The 23,151-nt window shown below is 39.1% G+C and overlaps 1 protein-coding gene across 3 annotated transcripts in view; it reads right to left on the reverse strand.

Moving 5' to 3' along the window:
- Positions 1-17,479: 17,479 nt before the first annotated feature.
- LOC122790080 (ETS-related transcription factor Elf-1-like) overlaps positions 17,480-23,151 on the reverse strand; it is an 875,567-nt gene continuing 869,895 nt past the window's right edge. For all 3 annotated transcript variants that reach the window (XM_044057642.1, XM_044057643.1, XM_044057641.1), the window contains exon 9: positions 17,480-22,634. In XM_044057642.1, coding sequence (XP_043913577.1) covers positions 21,830-22,634 — 805 coding nt within the window. In that variant the 3' untranslated portion in view covers positions 17,480-21,829. The remainder of the gene's footprint in view (positions 22,635-23,151) is intronic.

Here is a 23,151-nt window from a genome sequence, read left to right on the forward strand (position 1 = left end):
GCAGCTTAGAAAAGAACCACAAGAGTTTTGTTTCCCTGTCTCGTTTCAGTTTTCATTACCCTTTCCTGTAATGCCGGCAAATTCCCTGTGCAAAGAATACGGTACATTTACTTGGATAAATTCCTTTTCTCTTCAAAAACTAATAGATTATACGCTAATGAAAAAAACGACATCTGCAATGACCACTTCTTTAATACGTTGTATAGTAAGTTGTTTTCCACCTTGGTTTTCAAATGTTCCTTCTGAAGTGAAATAATTATGGCTTGTATATCCATCTACTTTAACTTGGCATACAACTAAATCAGAACCATTTCTTTAAAAAATGGCTAGAAAAGGCTACATGCCATCGGTAACGTATCATCTTTGGCTATTCCCATGGTGGCTGTAAAGGTGTATTGGGGTAGTTTCCTTGACAATTTTTCATCTTTTTTTCCTTCATATATCTTAATCATGCCAGGCCACAATACATAGGATATTGCTAAGCATCTTAGGCTGCATATTCCATAGAAAACTTACTATAATTAGCATATAATGGCCTTGAGAAAGAACTATGCCTCCAGCTCTCCACAGTCCATGCCCAATTGTAACAGTGAAGGGTGGTTTTCTGGAATAGTACAGCATAAACATAGGCTTTCATTTCTACAGGCCAATCTTTTTAGTGCATGACCATAAACACACAACAGAATTACATCTTTGAAAGTCCAGTGTTTAATTTGTTTAGTGCTTGTTTATTTTATTTGTTTTCCAAGATGCTGTACTGATTGAAATTGTCCGCTTTCAGCTGTGACGCAAACATACAAGCCCCAGTGCACATTTGTAGTTCCATAGTCATTTAATAAATGGGTTGGTAATATATACTGTAGGACATAAGGTTAGTAGTAGGACTGCTATCAGTAGAACTACAAACATTAGCGTTAACATATTCCAGGCTTACAGAAATCATCTGTTCAGCCTGGCTGCAGAACATTCATTAACAGTTGTACAAGATTTGAAAATGGTATGGGCTAGCTGTATGTTAGACTGATGGTCTTGGCCAAGGAGGAGTTCACCTCCAACTTTGGGATGCTTGTAAAGCTCTGAAAGTTGAACTGGTGGGACAGGCATCTGTCTGTGCCTAATTCCCGTGGACAGTCATGCTGCAGTAATAATCCTTACAGTCAACTTCTAGCCTTTTCTTGCATGATAACGGGCAGGAAGTCTGTAGATGACGCGGGCATCCAGTTTTGGAAAGGATATGGTATAATTCTGCTTTAAGGCTTCTTCTTTTATCAGGTATATTAATTAGGAACAATAGAGCTGTATATGTAGCACAGTAACCTGGGGAGGAGAGTGATGTGATTGCATTGCATAAGTGGAAATTCCTTAAGATTCCAAGAGCAGGATAAGTTATTTCTTACACATTTCACTGAACTGCACTTCTGAAATGCTTATAATTGTGCTATACAGTTGATCTACTACATTTTGCACTGTTATAAAGCTTTTTTTTATTGTTTTGCTGCATTTATATACTGTTTTATACTGTTTTAACTGTATTTTTCATTGCTAGATACTGTTTCATTACTCTGATTGCATGTTTACTGAATTACTTAACTGTAAACTGCTTTTTCATACTGAGAGTTGTATTTTCTGTTTGTAAGTGCTCTATCCGAGCTTTTCTGTGCATTTTTGATTTTTTGAGGTTTCTGTGTTCTACAGCTAGGAACTGTAATAGTGTGCATTACTATAATTGTCTGTTTACAGTTAAAAGCATTCTCTAGAGTCTGCTTGCTCCTTGATCTGTTTAAAACTTTCATTTAGTGGCTAAAGCTAGGAACTGTAATTTTCCTACCCACCCATCCTAGTGTTGTGTGTTCTTACACTTGGTGGCTTTGCAGTTGCCTGCCCATACTGTATATTTGATCTGTGACACTCCTCCCAGTCTAATGTCATTTTTTCACTCAATCTAATAGAGAATATTTGTGATGGCCAACACACTCAGATTCTTAACGTTGAATTAATTTCTGTTCCAGCTTTCTCCATTTCTACTTTTACTGGAAAAAAAAATTCTAAGCTTGCTTCCCCCTTTCCTGTGGCAGGTCTTGTCCAGGACTTTTTGCGAGCTCCTAAGCCCCCCCCCCCCACTTAACTGGGGCTAAACTATTCCTGGCGCCATAAAGTCTGTTCTTCAAATTTTCCCTTGCAACCAGCCAGCAATGTTAGTTTTAGCACTCAAATCTGTTTCTTTGAGCTCAGCACTTGTTCAGAACTCATTGTAAGCACTAAATAAGTTACAAATTACTACAGCACTCAACTTTCCTCACTTATCTAGAGGAAAACAGTTTTTAGTACTTAATAAATAAGCACCTATTCAGGCATGTCTAAAGGTCAGCTCCCGGTGTTTTCTCCTGCCTACCTGATGAATCTGGGCATCTTGGGACAATGCAGCAATTGCCTCATGTACACAGCCAACCCTCTCCTCCTACCACCAAACACTACAACCTGTGAGAGATGCACTTATACAGCCAAACTAGGTAGGTACTAGGCTATTGGCCCTAGGGCCTATATAAGCCTAGCCAAAAAGGTACCCTGGCTTTCGCCACCCAAGAAAATTATTTTCCTGTGACAGGGGTCAAGCAGAGCCACAGAAGTGATCCCCAGGGTGAATTTCCTATTTCCCATCCAGTCATCAAGATTTTTCTTGAAGAGTTCTAATGAGGAGCTCTGTTTGACATAGATAGGTAGTCTGTTCCAGAGTATGGGAAGTCTATGGGAGAGGAATCTGTCCCTCCAGCATGTTCTGTTTATTGTAGTGACAAGGTTTAGGTCCCTAGAGTGTGTAGCTTGGAGGGATTGGGATTTCTTTAAGTGGAGCATGTCCAACAGCTCTGGGTTTGACATAGCTTTGTATGTTAGGCAGAGATTGCCTCTCAATAGGCAAAATGCAATGGAGTAAAGCTGGAGTTTTTTGAGACTGTCTGCATAGGGCATCTGTTTGAGGCCAGTAATCCTCTTTGTGAGGTATTTCTGCGTCCTTTCCAGTTGTTGTAGATGTCTTGTGAGGTATATACGAAATGGGGTGTTGTACTCTATAATGGGTCTAATGAGTGATGAGTAGAGGGGAACAATGACCTCTTTTTTTCTGGATGAGAAACCTTTTGTGATGAGTTGTGCCATGTAGAAGGATTGCCTGGCCACTGTGGCGATGTGACTATCAAAGGAGAGACTACCGTCCACCTGTGTCCCAAGGTCTCTTATCACACTTTCAGTGTTTAGACTACCACCGATGTGGTATTTCATGGGTACAGAGTTTTTACCAATGGGGATGACAATGCACTTTTTGGCATTGAGCTTGAGGCCATGGCTTTGACACCAGGCATCTGTCTCAGTGAGGCCCTTTTGTAGGATGTCCACATCATTAGGAGTTTTATTTATGGCCCCCTAGTTTGCAGTCATCTGCGAACTTAGTTAGCCAAAGATCTTCTGTGTTAGCCTGTACTTCAGAGAAGTAGATACCAAACAGGAGAGGACCCAGGACTGAACCTTGTGGTACTCCAATTGTCACTGGTCTGAAGTCGGATTTTGAGTCTGCTACTTTCACAGTGTGGGTTCTGTCAGTAAGCCAGTTGGCAACCCATCTTGTGACATAGGGATTTATACCTAGTTTAGTGAGTTTATCTATAATTCCAGAGTGGGGGGATGGTGTCAAAATCCTTGTCAAGCTCTAGATAGGCTGTGTGAACAACCTTACCCTCATCTCATCATTTTGGTGACTGCTTCAAAGAAGTCTATCAGGTTTAGGAGACATGATCTGCCTTTTACAAACCCAAACTGTGTGGGGTCCAGAGTTTGGATATTACCATTGTCTTTGTTTGAGTTCCATGATGATATGTTCCATGGCCTTGCAGACCAGGCTCGTCAGGCTAATGGGGAGGTAGTTCCCGGGGTCTGTCGTGGCTGCCCCTTTGAGGAGTAGGATAACTGTCACAGTGTGCCATTCAGTGGGCACAAAGCCTGAAATGAGGCTATGACTGAATATGGTACTTAGGTGGGGTGCCAGTTCATTCTGTAGTTTGTGTAGAATGCAGCCTGGGATGTTGTCAGGTCCCATGGATGCTGTGTTCTTGGCTTTGGAGAGTGAGGTTTTTACCTGTCCAGCTGTGACTACAGGAACTTTGCATTCTTCCGGTACAGAGATGAGCCCTTTAGTGGGTGAGAGAGGGGTAAAGTTAGCACTGAACCTGTCTGCCAGGATGCTGGCAATATCAATTGGTTCTGTATATTTAGTGCCATTGTGCTGTAACTCAGAGCAGATCCGAGTGTTGCCATTGAGATTCTTGACATAGCTATAGAATGCTTTGTGGTTGTCTTTAGAGTCAGTGGCGATTTTGTTTTCATAACTTGCTTTGGAGGATTGTATGAGGGAACTCAGCTGCTTACTGAGAAATACCAGGGAATTCCTCCAATCATGGGATTTTACTCTTTTTTGCACCAGTTTCTTTCTTCTGTTGCAGAGTTTGTTTATGGCAGGGGACCACCACATTGGCTTCCTTTTTTTGGAGGATAGCATCTTGGTTCTGTTAGGGATAGCACGATCCATGCACTCGTATAAGTGCTTATAAAGTGTATTTGTGTAGGATTCAGCAGTCGTACCTCTGTTGTCCATCTGGATGGGTGTCGTGAATTTTTTACGGTTGTTTCCCTAATTGGGGGGAGGAGCAGGATGTGGATGTCTAGGGTGATTAGCTTGTGGTCGGATCTGACCAACGAGGAATTGATCTCTTGGGTGGAACACCGGTCGCCCATGTTGGTAATGACCAGGTCTAGGATATTGCTGCCCCTGGTGGGGGTGTGGATAAGTTGATCCAATGCATTGGAATTTATGAATTCCAGAAACTGTTGAGCATAAATGGGTTAAAACTGACGCATCAAGTAACATACACACAACTTCTTACCACCTATAAAATTATCCAGCATCCATCTACCTGTACAGAACTAGAAAAAACATTCTGAACAGCTATGTTCCCAGTCGGTCATTAGAATGCAGTGACCAAAAACTCCTGTCTGTCTACAAGCCTAGCATATCTGCTGGGCATTATCTGTACTCGTTCAGGGCTGCTAAGGCCTGGAACTCCTTACCTGTATACATCAGGTCTATACCCTCCCTCCCATCTTTCAAAACCACCCTGAAAGACTTCCCAGATAAAATATGGCTCTAATCTTGCTCAAATCCAGGATAAACTATATCCCTAAATGTGAACAAGTATCTTTTCATTCCTTATGCTTCCTTACTCTCCCATCTTCACTTACTTTCTTGCTGCTATTTAATTATCTTCCCTGTCTTTCTCTCTAAATATACCATAAGCCTGTTTTCCCTCATTTCATATTGCAGAGCCTATTTGTATTAGACTAACTTACCTTTATTTTCTCTACAAACTGCCTAAAGTTTCTCTAAATATTATTGTCACATACCTTGTATCAATTTTTAGCCAAGGTTTTTATATTATGTGTAATTTGTTTTAATTATTTAAACTGCAAATGTTTTTGTTATATTTTTGAAGATTGTAAAATTATTAATCTTAAAATGTTTTGTAATAATTTGGAGCTTTTCTCCCCGGCCTTCCAATGAACAAGGGCTTCTACCCAGTCGAACCTTCCCAGTAATCAGATGTCAATAAATAAAATAAATGTCCAGCTTTGGACAGAAGGGACAGAGAAAGAAATAATAGGGAACATCACTGTCATGTGGTAAATCAACAAGGCGAGGAAGGAGATACAAGTTCTTATCAGCTCTGTAGGCTAATTATGCCTACTGTTGGAACTGGCAATACAACACAAAATCCTCACTAGGACTCGCTCAACCTACAGTGAAAGTAGTGTTATTAATAAATATTCATCTAGTTTCACTTATAAGACTGTATTTACTACAATGTTTAGTAGTAATACACATAAAATCTATTTTACATAAAAATTGGGCATTACTAATAGAAAATAATTCAATAAGGGGTAAAATTGGAGAGAGACTGATTTTTTTATTTATCGTAGAGGTCTTAATTTAAAAAACATTTTGAAAGGAATATTAATAATAGTTTATAAGAATGGTAAAATGAAAAAGTACAGCTTTTGCCAGTATTGTAGGTATGTTCAGGAGTACAAAACATTTATTGAACTAATAAGAATTGAATATCATATTGGCGGTAGGTTTAATTGTAAAACCAAGAGAGTAGTGTACATCACCAGGCGCACAAAATGTACTGGGTTTTATGTAGGTAAAACCGATCGGAGGCTCCAAGTTAGGATATATGAGTATGAATATAATATATTTAAAAAAAAAAAAAAACAATAATGCACTGGTGGAACATATCTTGGAATGCCCAGGGCATAGTTTTTAAGTATACGGCAACTGACTGTGTAAATTTAAACTGTAGCGGTGGCCCTTAGGCATTGCTTTTGGAAGAAAGGGTGCTTATTTGGCAAATTCGGCTGAATGCCAATGTGTGGCCTGGTATTAACAAACAGATCTCAATTGCATGTTTGTTAAAACTTGAAACCCTTGAACGGTGAAATACTGGGATAGTTAACTTAAAAGTTTTTAAAGATTAATATCTTTCATTATTGTACCTGCTGGTCAACTCCCCTATGCCTTCACCGTCGCCAAACTATGGAACTCACTTCCGCCTTCTATAAGAAACACAGGCAGCAGCACCACCTTCAAACAAATGCTGAAAAATCATCTCAACTCTTCCTGGCTATGTTCCTGCTCTGTAACCTAACCTCTGATGATATTTTCTCCATATTTATTTTTATCCTCACTTGTTGATTCTGGTACAATAATACTGATCTCTGTTTATACCAATCTGATTGAATTAATTGAATTCTGCTTTAATGTATATTTTCTGTATATATTGCTGTAATCAAACAAACTAGATTCCTGCTTTTATGTATATATTATGTATATGTTACTATATTTACTATCTGTAACACTGTTTCTGCTTCTGTACTAATTATTGTTAATATTTTTTTCTGTATCTCGTTGGAGCTTTTCTCCCTGGGCCTCCACTGAAAATGGGCTCTTTTAGGCCCAGTGGACGTATCCCGGTAAACAAATGCAATAAATAAATACATAAAATAATATTTATTAGTTTAATGTCTTTAATAAAAAAAAAAAAAGGCATTTTAAAATGAAATTCTGAGTTCCTGTTTCCGGTTGTAACTTGACTGGCGGTAATATCAACCAATCAGTAAAAAGTATTACTTGTGAAATGCTAGGGTGGGTGCGTGATAATATTTCCTTTCTAAGAGGGCTATAGTATGAAGCTAAAGGTTCTTAGCAAATTGGAGATGAGGGGAGGAGTGTTTGATTTGAGAAAATAATGCAAATGAGAGAGTTTTGGGGACGGAATGGCATTGGTTAGCTGCCTAACTTGAATGTTCCACATTGGTATTTATTATTTTTTAACTTGATAAGCTATGATATTATGATATGATAACCAATAGTTTGTTATTTTAGGTACATTTAATATGATGTAATTAGTTTATCTGAAGTTCATTATTTTAATGGATGAAAGAGCTTATCTCATCTAAATGCTGTTTAAGTATACCATCCAGGTATTTCAATAGAGATTCTGTCAGCCATCCTCAGCCAGAAACTGTGGGTCTTAATGGTGGATTTGTGAGCGACTTATGAAACTTAGGTAGTACATAAACTGTTGGAAGTTTGGGGATGTAGTAGTCAAATACTGATGTAATTCTTGCATCATTGTCTCAGATGTATACGTGGATATAAGTTCTTGATTAATACTTTTTACAATGTCCTGCATGTCTCTCCTAGTAATTGTTACATAATCACATGCATTCAGCAGGTGGTTCATGAAGTCAATATATGCATTTTTTTCCATCACTACCACTCCTTCACCTTTGTCTGGCCCTTTTATAACTAATATTATCATTGTTCTTATGCATTTTCAGGGCCTGTTTGTGCTCTGGTGAGAGATTATAAAAGTTGGATCTGTTCCTGGAGATTTGGTTTAGCATTTGATATATATATTTCTCAACAGCTTTTTCAAAAGCTAAAATTAGTTTTTGTGTATTGTGAACATTTCACAGGGTTAGTGAACTTATTTCCAAAGATTCCTGATATTTGCAGGAACTCTTACTTCTGTCCTAAAGCTTTTGTTACTGCACTTGAGCTGAAAGCCAGCTGGTTTTACATTGGGAGTTTTTCTAATTTTTTTTTTTTGCACTCTAGTGGGAGCAGGCTGCTAAATTCAACACATCCAATGTGGGGAACTATTGGTCCATAACTTTTGTGTTTTTATCTGACTGGCCGGAGTGTTTAACTTGAGAAAATGCTTTCATCCTGCTGGTATAAAAAGAATTACATTTTTGTAAGTTTCTGCTCACTATTTCAGAGCTTCCTTGTTGCCTTGCTTGGATTGCATCTAAAACCATTAGGAAATACAAAACTGATAAGTATATTTTTTGAACTTCCTCTAACTATTTCATTGATGTTTGACAATTCGGTGTTGCATTAAATTATTTTCTTGAATTAATCAATACTTTTCAGCCTGCACTTGTTAAAGAAACTCCATCTGTTTTGCAAAGTTTGTTTGTTTTCAACATTTCTCAGTGTTAGTGAACTTATTTCCAAGGATTCCTGATATTTGCAGGAACTCTTAGTTCTGTTCTAAAGCTTCTGTTACTGCACTTGAGCTGAAAGCCAGCGGGTTTTACATTTTGCACTCTGGTGGGAGCAGGCTGCTAAATTCAACCCATCAAAGGTGGGTATTTCTGGTCCATAGCTTTTTTTTTTTTTTTTTTATTAAATCTGATTGGCCCAAGGGTTTAACTTTAGAAAAGTCTTTCATCCTGCTGGTATATAAAAGTTTCACGTTTGGGTAATGCTCAAACACGGCTCTCTGTACTTGCATATAAGCAAATCTCTCCAGTTTAAATCCTCTACCGGAAACTCTGTCCATACACTCCCCCCGTTAGTAGACCATTTATAGAGCCCCCATAAGTACAGACCCCATTTACAGCACCCATTTATACCACACCCCTCCATTTCCTCTCCCTACTGTGAAAACAAGGTTTAACCTAGCATTATGGATGGTCAGTTTCCCTCCATTTCTCTTAAAAGCCTGATAGACATGGGTAACCTTAGGCATTGTAGCAACTGTCTCGCATACACAGACAACCCCTCTACTCCTAAATCACGCAAGTGCAATTTGAGAGAGATGCAGCTGCACTAAGAATCTGGAACCCTTGCTCTCTCAGGCACAGAAATAATAACACTGAACAGGTTTGTCAGACCACATACTACAACTCCTACGCAAACCATGCACTCTGCATGAAAACCATCATATGTGGAGGTACTCACAAGAAACCTTCCAAACACAAACATGCTACACCTAATAAAGTACCTACAGCACTCAAGCACCAGTGTCTCACCAAATAAGCTCCTAAGGCAAAGCACATCTAAACCAATTTTTTTAGCCATAAGTGGCTCCATTGTAAGACATACAGATGTCCTATTCACCAGGCTGAACAAGGAGAATATTATGGTCAGCTATCGGGTACCTCACTGGACTGTATGAAGAGAGACCTGATTGAGCTCTTTGAATGTGTGTCCCAGGCGAGTATGTCCCTAGCCTTGAGCAGTATTCTTCCCTCCCTTAGGATGGTACCACAATCTAAACAAAAAATGATTGACTAACAACTGGATTAGTTTCTGGTGTCACTAAGGGGATCCAGTTCCTGTCAGCCTGGGATGACACAGGTGGTAGACCACGCTGCTTTGCCACAGGTGGTCTTCACCTGTCACCTCTAGGCTTTCGGTTATGGGCTAAGGCACTTGCCCTTCCTATAGAGCCTATTTTAGGCAAGGTCTCAAAAACAAAATTTCTGATGTGAAAATATCACTCACCAATAAATTAATGGTTATGCTGCTAAACGCTAGGAGTTTAAACCAGAAACTGCACTCTCTGGAACACTCTTGCCCTGGAGGATAATGATGTCTGTGTAGTCAGAGACTTAGTTCATGGCTGAAGAGAGTACCCTGGCCTTGCAAGGCAACAGTGCCTTCCACATTTTCAGAATGCAAAATGATAGATACCCCTTCCTCCTTTGGTTCTCACACTATCTTCATCAAAGATTAAAACACCTCTAGTCTGGTCAGACAAGGAAAACTCCATGGAGTTGCTCCAAATTCAATTAACTGTGGGTAAGAGCCTCATTCTAGTCATCATTAGCTACAGCTCTCCTTCAATGACCCAGGATCCCCATGCTGCTTATTTGGACCTACAGATCTCCTTCAGTGACCCAGGATCCGCATGCTGCTTATTTGGACCTACAGATCTCCTTCAGTGACCCAGGACACCCATAAATGCTGCGTATTTGGACCTACAGATCTCCTTCAGTGACCCAGGACACGCATAAATGCTGCTTATTTGGACCTACAGATCTCCTTCAGTGACCCAGGACACCCATAAATGCTGCTTATTTGGACCTACAGATCTCCTTCAGTGACCCAGGACACCCATAAATGCTGCTTATTTGGACCTACAGATCTCCTTCAGTGACCCAGGACACCCATAAATGCTGCTTATTTGGACCTACAGATCTCCTTCAGTGACCCAGGACACCCATAAATGCTGCTTATTTGGACCTACAGATCTCCTTCAGTGACCCAGGACACCCATAAATGCTGCTTATTTGGACCTACAGATCTCCTTCAGTGACCCAGGACACCCATAAATGCTGCTTATTTGGACCTACAGATCTCCTTCAGTGAACCAGGACACCCATGCTGCTTATTTGGACCTACAGATCTCCTTCAATGAACCAGGACACCCATGCTGCTTATTTGGACCTACTTGAGTCAATCAAATTACAACCAAACACTGTAGTTATGGGCGATTTTAACTATCCCTCCATTGACTGTGAAACTTGCACAAGTACCAACATGCTTGCACAGAAGTTCCTGGACTTTAACACTGGAACAGATGGTATGCATCCCCACAAGGGGCTCAGATATTCTCAACCTGGTCCTCACCAGCATGGGTGACCATAGCACCACCACAGGTATGGGAACCTCATTGGTTAAATCTGATCACAATTTAGTCACATTTGAAGTAGCTAGAACACCTGAATTCCTCTTAGGTGAAATCAGGCTAAACAATTTCACCAAAGCTAATTATACCTTCCTAAAGGATGGCATAAATAACTTCCAAGCTCCTGTTCCCATAGATGGCCTTGCCAACTATACTACGGAATACACAAATGCCTGTACAAACGTGCTGACACTGCTATACCTGACAGGATCAAAACAAGATCATCAAGAAAAAACAAGTGTCCCTGGTGGAAATCTAGCATTAATAAGTTATACAACAAGAGGAAGAAGTTGCTGTCTTAAAAAAAAAAAAAAAAGTCCAGCACTGGAAGAAATGCCCTCATCTGCTTGAACAAACAAGCAAGACAACTTGTAAAATCTTCTAAGGGCAACTTCGAAAAAAAAATTAGCAACCATAGCTAAGGATAACCATAAGGCATTCTTCAGCTATATCTGTAACCTAAAAGGTATGACTCAGATGTGTGCTAAACTAGCTGTGTATGGCATCACACACACTGATCCTGCAAAAATAGCTAACCTATTAGCTGACCAGTTTAGTAAAAATTTCACCCACCTGTCCCCTCCAAACATTCCACAAAGCATTCCCTCTACATCTCCCCCACCTTAACATCTCCAAAGAGCAAGTAATTAATGCTCTCTCTAAGGCCAAAAACACAGCCTCTATGGGATTGTATGGCATCCCAGGTTGTGTTTTAAATGATCTAAAATGGGAGTTAGCAACTCCATTAAGTATCCTTTTCAACCAGAGTCTGGTTTTGTTCTTGATTAATGGAAAACAGCAACTGTCCTCCCCTTCATAAAGGAGGTACAGCAACAGACCCTGGGAACTACAGACCCATAAGCTTAACCAGCCCTATCTGTAAAGCCATGGAATGAATCATCATGGACCTTATAAATAAGGATATAAGTGTCCTCCAAACCTTTGATCCAATACAGTTTAGTTTTGTCAAAGGCAGGTCATGCCTGTTAAACCTGGTGGACTTCTTTGAAAATGTCACCAGAGTCGTAGATGAAGGCAAATCTGTGCTACCTTGACTTAGCCAAGACCTTCATCACAGTCCTACATTTGGTCATCATTGATAAACTCTCCTAAATGAATATCAACCCTTAGGTTGACAGGTGCATTGCTAACCGATTCCCTGACAGATCACACTCAGCCAAAGTTGGGGACTTTACCTCAACCAGCAGACCTGTCAGCAGTGGGATTCCACTAAGTCAGTGCTGGGCCCCCTAATGTTTGGAATGTACTTCTCAACAGTTCAGGCCAAAACAGAGCAGCTGTGGCTAAGTTTGCTGATGACTACAAATTTGGCGCAATCACTGAATCCCCCAGTCAATGTCAATATACTTTGAGGACTTACACAAAACAATGATTGGTGCCAAAGTCATGGACTCAAACTCAGTGCTAAAAATGTATTACCACCACCTTCAGTAAAAAAAATATCCCTGCAGACTATTATATAAATAATAATACCCTCCCTAAGTAACAACTCAGTAGTGAGAGACTTGGGAACGCAACTTGACTGTAGCATAAACTTTGACCACCCCATGTCCACTGTGGAAAGGAAGGCATTCTACATTACACACCTCATTAGCAAAGGCATTGCCTCAGGAGCAAAAGAGGTTATAACTTCCCTGTACTAGACCGTCATCAGTCCAATAATTGAGTATGATGCTTCTTTTGATATGTACCTTACCAGGCACGTGCAGCAACTTGAGAGATCTCAGTTTAGTCTAACCAAGAAAATGAAGGGTCTCCAGCACGTTAAACATTGACAAACTGAAGACACGGCCACTGTACTCAGTAGCATACAGACTACTTTAAGGAGACTTGTGCCTGACCTACAGAGCAGTCTCGGACCCAAACTAATGGAAATGTTGCACATCTGCAGGTCAAATGGGACAAGGGTCACCTATTCCATGGACATTAACCTGGCCTGCGACATAAATAGAACCTGCTGGAGAGACCGATATGTCAGAGGTTGACATTCCTCTGGAATAGGCTACCAATTCACATCAAACAGAACCCCTCTATGATGACGTTTAAGCACAGCCTGGATGACTGGATGGGAAATCATGAATTATTTCCAGGGATTTCACCTATGACCTTCCTAGATATGGGCAGTAAGATCTCAAGTTTAGGCATGATTCTTATATCGGGTTTCTCTAGTATTACAGTGTACACATGGCTAGGCTCATAAAGACCTTTATGTCAATATCCTAGTAACCAACTATGAACCTAATGAATTCAAAATGAGCATTCGTCATTTCCATGTACCTGAACGAGCAGCTCAGGTCACCTGCCATTGCCTTAATAAATCACGGTATACACCTCTGCAGGTGAGCATTTTAAGAATTCTTGCCCTCTTGGTAGCCATTGCATCTTTCTGAACATGACAGTAACTTGTTCAAAATCATGTATCTTGCTCTAATATGCTGCAAGTAAATCAATACCTGAATCCACTTCTGTTGTAGTAGCATAAGAACATGTCTCAAGTTTAGCAAATGTATTGGCAGATACATTCAATAGTTATGCAGCTGAGCTGAGAATACAAATCGGAGCAGTGTTAGTAGAACATAGTCCCAATCTATTCATGTCCACTGTACCAATAAAAAGTAACAGACAAGCAGAGGAAAACCTGGTATCAGCGATAAGTCCAAAACTATTAAATAGTAAATAAGCCGAAAAATAAAAATAGTTGCTGGAACCTGGAACCATGAACATAACAGGCAGGACACTGGCTGCATTTAGCTAAATTAACAATGTTTCTAGTAGCTAAATGCAACCAGTGTCCTGCCTATTATATAGGCAAATTGAACCAGAAGTTAAAAAAAAGAATAGACAATCACCTTTCGGAGATTAGAAGAAAAACAGTAACCAATGCACTTTACATACATATAAATGATACAGATGAGAAACATTCTTTTAAATTCATGATTTTAAAAAATATCTCTAAACCACTTAGATGGGGTGATTATATGTCATCTGACAGAAGAACTAAAATGTATACTGTGTTTTAAGGCACATATTGCACCAGGTCTTAATGGTATGGTTAGCATAAAACCATATTTGAAGTGATTACAGATGCAAGCAAAGTGTTTTTTTTTTTTATGTTTAATACTGCTTATGACAGCTTTTGCTATATTGATGCCTCACATGTTATAATGTGCTTCCTACCCCCTCCCACTTTTTTATCATATGATTTTAAATATCACTTGATTTTTTTGTATAGTGATCACATGACTTCTCATGTGACTTGATTTTAATGATTCTTTAAGGTGTGTTTTTAAGGAACTTACTATTCACCTGAAGAAGCCACAAGGCGAAAGTATATTACACCAGTGGTTTTGTTTACTAAAGTATATACCCAAAATTTGTAGTTCCAGCAACTTTTTATTTTTTGACTACTTTCAGAGGAGGCATAGGTGGAAAAACAAAAAAGGGACCACTTCTTGTGATCCAACTGCTGTCCTACCCCATTGAGTAGCAGCTCCCATGGTACACACTTTGAAGCTACACAAAGACCAAAAACAAATCCCTTGTCAGAACAAAAATTCATCTCATGTCTCCATACCAGCACTCTTTCAGTCTGTCTTCTTACCAGTAAGAAAGGCTTAAAATAGCATTCTCGCATAGACAAAATTTTCCAAAGAAACTGATGACAGATAAGGACCACTTGGGTCTACCAATTCTGCCATTTGGCTATCCCATGAAGAAGTTGCAATTGCAATCTAATTTGGAAGATAACAATTATCAGAAGCAGGCCATCTGCCCATGTCATGAGTATAACAGGGGTCATTTAGCAAATGAAATACTAAATGACAGGTGAGAATGGCTCCACTACAGAATGCAGGTGCCAGCTCTCTTTTTACAGGGGACAGATTACAAGTAATACGTACTTGTTGGAGGTTGAGGACCACAGCAATAAACTGATGCCTTTGAGTAATGGGCAGGATCATGCACAATGACTTCTACTCCAGCTACTGCATGGTAATACTTGACTCCATCGACCTTCCCTCTCTAGAACATAACAAACTGTAATGATAGGGTGAGTGGCAGTCCTTCTGCTAACCACACAAATGGTAACAGACACCTATGCCAACCATATCCATCTACACAGGGATGTTGACGTAAATGGAATGATACACAAAGGGAAAGAACGCACTTTCATGACAGACAGTGTAAACAATGTCAGTAATGAGACACACACTCCACTCATTGGTGGGGGGAGGACCACAGACCACCAATCCTGTGCATCTGCTTGGATGGATTACTTTGTGTCTCTATACATATAACTTTACCATGAAAATTATGAGTGAAGGTTCAGCAACCACGGGATGTCGAATTGCAGTTGGCTAAATCCCATGTTGTCGAACCCTCAAGTGTGTGAGTTCCTGGTCAATGAATGCACTGTGCATTTATTTGCACATATGTGGTTGATGTGATTAGTTGAGATCACGGTACAGTGCAAATCAGGAACTTTACCCTTTTCTCCACTGCAGTGCAATCTCAGAGTTGGAATATATAAATTGCAGGCGGTGTGGGGGGTGCAAGGGGGCTTGTCCTCCTTGCAAAAACAAAGTTTAGTGTTATGCAGTACGTTTGTACTGCTGACAACCAAAACTGTAGTTCCTTTTCTGACAGGTGCAGGGGAAACGGTATGTCGAATAATCGACATGTGATTTGACATAGTTGCTTGTTCAGTGTTCCATGTTTGGTGTTGCTTTTCATTGTATTGAATGGTTTTTGTTTTCATGATCACAATTTTGATAGTAAACCATCTATGTATATAGATATAGAGATATCTATATATCTATCAGCATGTCGCTGTCACGTAACACTTAATTTTTTTCAGTGTCACACATTATTCAACAGTCTGGATTTATAAAACATTAACATCCAAGGCCAAAGACACTTTGTTGTTTTTAAACTATGCATTGCTCTAACAGCAAAATAGGTAATGTTTACAGCAACTTTGTCAATACCACCCCAAATTCTCAGCATCCCAACCTGCATAATAAGGCATGAAACACAACATGTTTTAGTACCTCTTCATTGATTGAACTTCTGCCTGATGTCTTTACAAGGATTCAATGGCGCAAATATTCTTGTATTTGAAATGCAGCAGCTTGAACACAATTAATGTACAGCTGAGAGGAAAGTGTTACAAGGACGGCTCATCTAATACAGTCTCATTGTTATGTACACCAACCAACCTCAGAGGGGGAGTGGGAATATCAAAATGAGGGCACGAGTCCACCATTTGCATGACCACCCAACAACTAGGTTGTCTTGTCACTTCCTCTACATACCTTTCAGCTGATTTTCCTCTAAAAGTCTAGACAAGGCTAAAGGTAATGGGGAACAAAGGGCCATACTCGAGCATGATTTTTAAATATTACTCAATTTCAAAAGTTAGCAAGATGACAGGTTTTGCTTCAACATGCATTTTCTGAAGAATAAGAGTTGCACAAAATTTAATGTCTGGCATTAGTGACTGTACTCCTTTGTAATATACCAGAAAATCAAAAAGTTATGCGGGATAGGAAAAAACATAAGCAAATACTAGGAGCTGTGAAAAAGTATGCTTATGTATCAAAACTAAATTTTGAATTTGAATTACACTGCATTGTCTTACTTTTCAATACAGCACACCCTCCAAGAGGTTTAGCTTGTCTGTATTGGTCCCAAAACATTAATTAAAGACTGAGTTTTCCTAACAAGCCAACATCGGTCCAAATTTTATTTTTCACACTTTGCTAGGTACACTTCTTTGAATGCCTTACCACTACTTATTTTAGGAGTAGCAGCACACTTTTTATCTTCATCTGTTTGTAAGAGCACACAGGATCTTCTTTGCTTTAATTTCACTAGACTGAGCCCCACACCATGCAAACATACAAGTTCAAATGACAGCTTGTGCAACTGTGAAAAAAAAAAGTTAAATTTAAAGAGCTGGGTGGTATAAGGGGTCTTCACACCAATACTCCCTTAATTACCCAAATTTACATTTGTACAACCTTGGGATAGGTTACAAGCTTTTATTAAAAGGTCTCTCTCATTACTGGACATTACTTAAGTGGGCACTTGCCAAGTATCCATTAGCAGACTGAGACTCTGGTTGTCTAACACACTGTTGTCTTAGTCTTCCTATCCATCTTCAAGTCGTCATTACCGAATCTTATTTCAGCAATTCTGCTGCTTTCAAGTACAAACTAGTATTTTCTCTACAAGGACCGTGGACATCTTATGCATTTGGGGTTGCTATTGAAAAGGTTTAACATGTGCACCGTCAATTTATTTTTTGCTGAAAAAGTAAAAATGCGAGTGTTGCTTCTGTGTCTTGGATAGAGTAAAAAAATTTCACAAAATACGAAAAAGTGAAATTGTTTATTTTTTCAAAATGATTTCCCAGACATTTGCAATTTAAAGGATTCCACTGTCCAAACAAACAAACAAAAGGAGAACATAATCTTTCAAAAGATATAAATTTAAAAAAAGGAGATATAAAGATAAGAACAGTGCAGTACTTTAAGAAAGCACATACTTTCACAAAGCTAATAAAATATTTACAAAATAATTCAAATGTATCTCAGTTTCACATTTTCTACAACTATTTTTTTTCTTCATTTAAGATTAGGAAAATATAAAATGCATAGTTAATTTTCTGCAAAATCCATACAGTTTACAAGTTAAAATATGAACATTTTAAACAGCACTGCTTAATATTAAAGATTCTTTATTAACTGCATTTAAAGTTCTCTTACATTTCTTATATTGGGCACGCTAAAATTTTCATACAAATATTTTTTCCATACACCAGCTATGAAAAATACATACTTTTCTGCTTCTGAAAAAAAATAAAGAGCTGCTCATAAGATTCATTACAAATATAATTCTCTTGTTTTACACATGTACATACGAGTATTAAGGGCTGGCTTGGCTTTATTAGATTTCATCATAAATAAATCTCCATTATACATAGAAAACATCAAATTTTTTTTCTTTTTTCTTTTTTGGTATGATGACTGCAATGCTTATAATAATATTTAAATTCCTGTTCTTGGTTATGGCAAAAAAGGTACTTCTTACACACTAAGAGGTACAGCACATCAAACATGTATAAGTAACTCTCCAACCCAAGCTACCCCCTCAGAAGTGGGAATGACCTGGAGTGTGCACTGAGGGTGCATCATGCAATCTGCATACACACTCTCTTTATAACTGTTTTTCTCTTTTCGTCACATATGTTATACTCTGAAACTGATCCTTTTTTTTTTTTAATATAAAAATATACAGTTGTGGAGTGGCATCATCAGCAATACCTAACCAAAACTTTCTGCAAAAGCGAAACAAAATTTTTTCATGCAGGAAAATACACCTGAGAAACAAATAAATAACCAGAGAGCTTCAGCTCTAACATGGTGACTAAAACATAGCATTAAAAAAAAAAAAAAAAACTATTGACTAGCCACTTCCAGTAAAGCTTTGGCTGTAGCCCGGGAACACCACATTATGTTAACTTGGGAGCTTGAAAGAGCCAATATTGCAGAATGGCCATGCCTATGCCAGCACTGGAGAACAGGCATGCCTATACTGTAGGACTGTGGGTGGAGTAGAATGCAGACCCCACAATCTGTTAGAGGAGGGATAGGAATGTAAATATACATCATGGGGTGGTCTTTCAGCTCACCAAGACACGCCCTGGCAGCAGCCTTCATACGGAGAGTAGGAGAGCATGCACGTGGAAAGGGAAGATTATATGGACATTTTGCAGTGACATACGTAGTGTCACTTACAATGGTGGTGGGACGTTCGCTCATTTCCAGTTGTCCTCTCAGCCATGGTGCCGATGAGGACACAACACCCTAAGTAATAATGCAAATGCTAAACTAAACCAACTGTGGTCAGCAACAACCGACCATAAAAAAAACACTTAAAATACTGCAGAGAGCAATATTTCACTTTATTCACTGCTTTTGTCTTAGGACTTCATCAGAATAAAACCTTCACAGAAAACATTCTAATCTACACAAATCACTAGCCAACAGCTGACAAAAATCAACTACAAATCATTCAACCAATTAATTAAAACCATTCATTTAAAAATGCATCTAATTCACTACAATATGAATAATAAATGATTATAAAACAAATTTAAAATGAGACTATATTAAATGTTTTTAAGGGGTAAATGGTGGAAAATAAGTAGGTAACAGGTAAAGAAGGCTATTTTAAATAACATTTATTGTTTATATTGTGGTGACTTAGTTGAATTATGCTAAATTATTTCCCTCCACAGTATTTTAAGTGTTTGTTTTTTTTTTTTTTTTACAACACCCTAAGGATGCCTGGATGGTACCTCACCTCCTCCTTACCCTTCATACAGCTGGTAGGTAATCCCAAAGTACAAGGGAATGAATAGGCTCAAATTCAGAATGTAGAGGCTTGATAGTGGACAGGCACTGGATGGATAAAAATTTAACCTTTATTAATTTGGCTATAGCTCACCTTTCTTCAGGGAAGGACATGGCAGAATAAACTGTTTTCATACATATTCATCCTTATGACACACGTTCTGTTTCACTGGTGGGTTTGTGTACACATGCATACCTCTCTCTAAGCATTCTAGGAAAGCTGTCAGCTGCCATTTATTAGAATAACTGCAGTTTCAGTAAAACAGTGGTGCTAAAGCAACAAAAAGAAAAGTTATACTGCCTGTGAATTCCTTAGAAGAAGGCAATGTTTATGTGAGATATAGTAAAATTATCCCCTTCAACTCAGTAGTCTTGTCTTTTAGGGTGGGGGGCATCCATTACATATACCCTAACCACTGAATCACCAGTGGCTATGGATATCAAACAGGGAAAGGAAGCAGGACTTACATTACTCTGCCCAAATTACTTCAAATCCAAACCAAGTTAGTGCAGATCTTGAACAATTTAGAAAACAGACAACACATAGACTATTAACTTTGCTTCAAACCCCAACATTAGGATTCCCTGCACTTAGTTATGGAAGAGCACAATCTGACATTCACAGTGGTCTAAGGAAAGGTTGTCATAGCAGAATATGAAGTCTATATGCAACTGTACAGGTATATAAATCAAGACACAGTGCACCTGTCAGTACTAGTAGCAGACTGGGCTTGATCAGAAAATTCTAGATGCTGTGATGGCAGTGCTTGAACCTGTGTATCAGAATTACTGAAGAAATCTGGTTAATGACGTCAAAAGTAGCCACTGTTCATTCAGTTTTCAGTTTAGGGGAGTGGGGGCATAGCCTTTTCTGGTAAGGAAGAAGTATAGGTCAGTGAACTAATTTTGGATGGAACACCGCTTTAACACAAGCTGTGCACAACAATGTGCAAGTTAGAGGACTACCAATTCCTATACTGTTTTGTGTTCAGTATATGGCAGTGAACCTAAGACCCCACTGAAAACTCGCATTACTGAGATTGAAACTTACAGTAGCATATAGTTTAGATTACTATTACAACATGTAGACAAATAAGCTCTATTTATGTATAGGTAAGATACTTTAATTCTGCCCTCATAAACTATCATCACTGATTCCCTTATGCCAGCCATACCTTTCCTTTCACAGTTACCAGATTTAAAAGAGTAAGTACCATCTTAAATCAGTGTTTTGACAGGAAAATAGTGAAGCAAAAATGGTCACTGTTTTCTGCGGAAGGAATTGCTTCAAGTTTCTGCATAACAAAACTAATCTGACAGTGTAGTATGTTTTAGAACTAGATAACTAAAACTGCAAAATGGAGGGTTGCAGGAGTATGAAATAAACATGGAAGCTACTACGTGGCAAGCTCTACAGCTGCTGCACTCTAGTTTGGATTTCTACACCAAATTCTGCCAACCCACAACAACGGGGAACATGATACTACTAAGATCTGTTCACATAATTTTTCCTGGGGGGGGGGGTGATTACAGAGCACAGATTATTTTTTTCGCCATGTAGTTCAAGTGTGGGGTATGGAAGAAAAATTATGACAGGGCTAGCCACCCAGCAGTGTGAACACTCATGATGGGAGCCCCTCCCCATCCCATATGCAAAACTGAGAAAAAGGAGGTGATGGATAACTCATGTGTGGTCATACCACATACTAGGATTAGATATAAAAGGTCCTTACCTCAAGCAAAGGAAAGAAAATTTCACTAAATCAACTCTAACACTGCTCTTCTTATCAAGAAGCTGGCACAACTTTGGCCATTTTTCCCATCCTGCTACTTAATTTACAGTGTAACAAGGTCCAACATTTTTGCTGGCCCTTAAACTGTATTTACTCTTTTATAAATATAACATAGCCTTAGCTTTGCTGACACACAGAATGCACTGACTAACTGGAGTCCATCATGTTAGACATCCACATAGGCACATGAGTAGGTAATGCCATTTCTAATGTGGCAATAAATGAATCATAATGCCCATCATAAGAATAATCTGGCACTGCCAAATACAGAATATTAAGAAACATTAACATTTTATACACCTCTTTGGGCCTACAAGCCATGAATAACAGAAGGGTACAATACATGTAGTAGGCACATTTTTTTTTTTTTTTTTTTTTTTTTTTTTTACACAGGATGAGAAGACTCAACTACACACCCTGCAAAAGTGAGAAAAAAGCCTGAGTAATGTTGCAGATAATTTGCATAAGACATAGAAAATACCCCACATGATCACTCTGGTTTGGCATCATTTCATATCTCCTCTGGTTCCTTCTTAATCGACATCTGTGCACCATGAAGGTCCAAACGCATGTGTTCTGGGTGAGAATGACTTTCTAAGCATTCCCCACTTGATTCAAGTTCTACAACAGGGGTCAGACCAACACGGAGTGTACAGTGTGTTTCGCCATTTAAGACATTTGCTCCAACATTAGGAGATCCGATCTGAACCATGTTAGGTTCCTGTGGCCGACTGAGAATTACAGTATGAAGGGGTTGAAAATTAGCATCTGGCATGGAAGGTGTATGCTCCACCGATTCTGTTTTCATTACTAGGCCCTCCATACCATTTGAAGTGCTGGATACCAGTGTCTGTAGATAGTGAGAACTCAGAATATCATTTTTCAAACTACTGCTATTAAGCTCAGCAGGTTTAATGATCGTTGCAATTACTGTGCCAGGATGCTGTGCTACAACTGGTTCCCCACTACCATTGAGTGTCATTAACTGAGGAACAGTATTCAAAGACGAATTTGCAGTAGTAGTTATATATGTTGAAAGTCCGCTCTCGCTAGATGGGAAGCTGCTCACAAGAACCTGATGCTGGGGGTTATCGGGGAGTCCATTTGTACATGGCAGTGCGGCTTGGAATGTGACCAGATCCTTTAGTCCTGAAGTTGAAGGAATGGTCTGGAAGATGACTTTCTGAGGTGAAGAACCTGAAAGTTCGCCATTTGCTAGAACTGTTGAGAAGGGTATAGTCTGCAGGGTTATTGTTCCCATTCCTTGAGAGTTGGGGGTTACCATCATTGGAACATTATTAGGGACATTTATTGTGCTGTGGATAAAGAAAACATCATTAATATGACTGAAAACCAGCTCTAGCATGCAAAATAAGACATATACAAGCAAAGATATGTGATGCTGTAACAGTTATACTCACCCCCCCCCCCCCCAGCACACAAAGGCATACTGTCAATTAAACATAATGTGCTTGCTCTTAGGAAACACTGCCATCAAGTGGAGAAAAACAATATTGCATGACATAAAATAATTGTACTATAGCAATGTTTCATAGGTTCATAGGTTCATACTAGGCTATCTGCCCTAGGGCATTTATAAGCCTAGCCAGAATGTGTTTGGCTTTCGACACCCATTTTAAATTTATTTTGCTATGTCCTTTTTCGAGGTTAGTATACTGTGCCTCTGTCTACCAGTGACACAGAAGTGATACCCGGGGTAAACCTACGATCTCCCATCCACTCATCAAGATTCCTCTTGAAGAGAGTCAATGAGTGACTCTGCCTAACCTGGACTGGGATTTTATTCCAGAGTGAAGGGAGCCTCTGGGTTAT

Source organism: Protopterus annectens, chromosome 15.part0 (genome assembly GCF_019279795.1).
Source record: "Protopterus annectens isolate FY-2018-M chromosome 15.part0, PAN1.0, whole genome shotgun sequence".
Taxonomy (NCBI): domain Eukaryota; kingdom Metazoa; phylum Chordata; order Ceratodontiformes; family Protopteridae; genus Protopterus; species Protopterus annectens.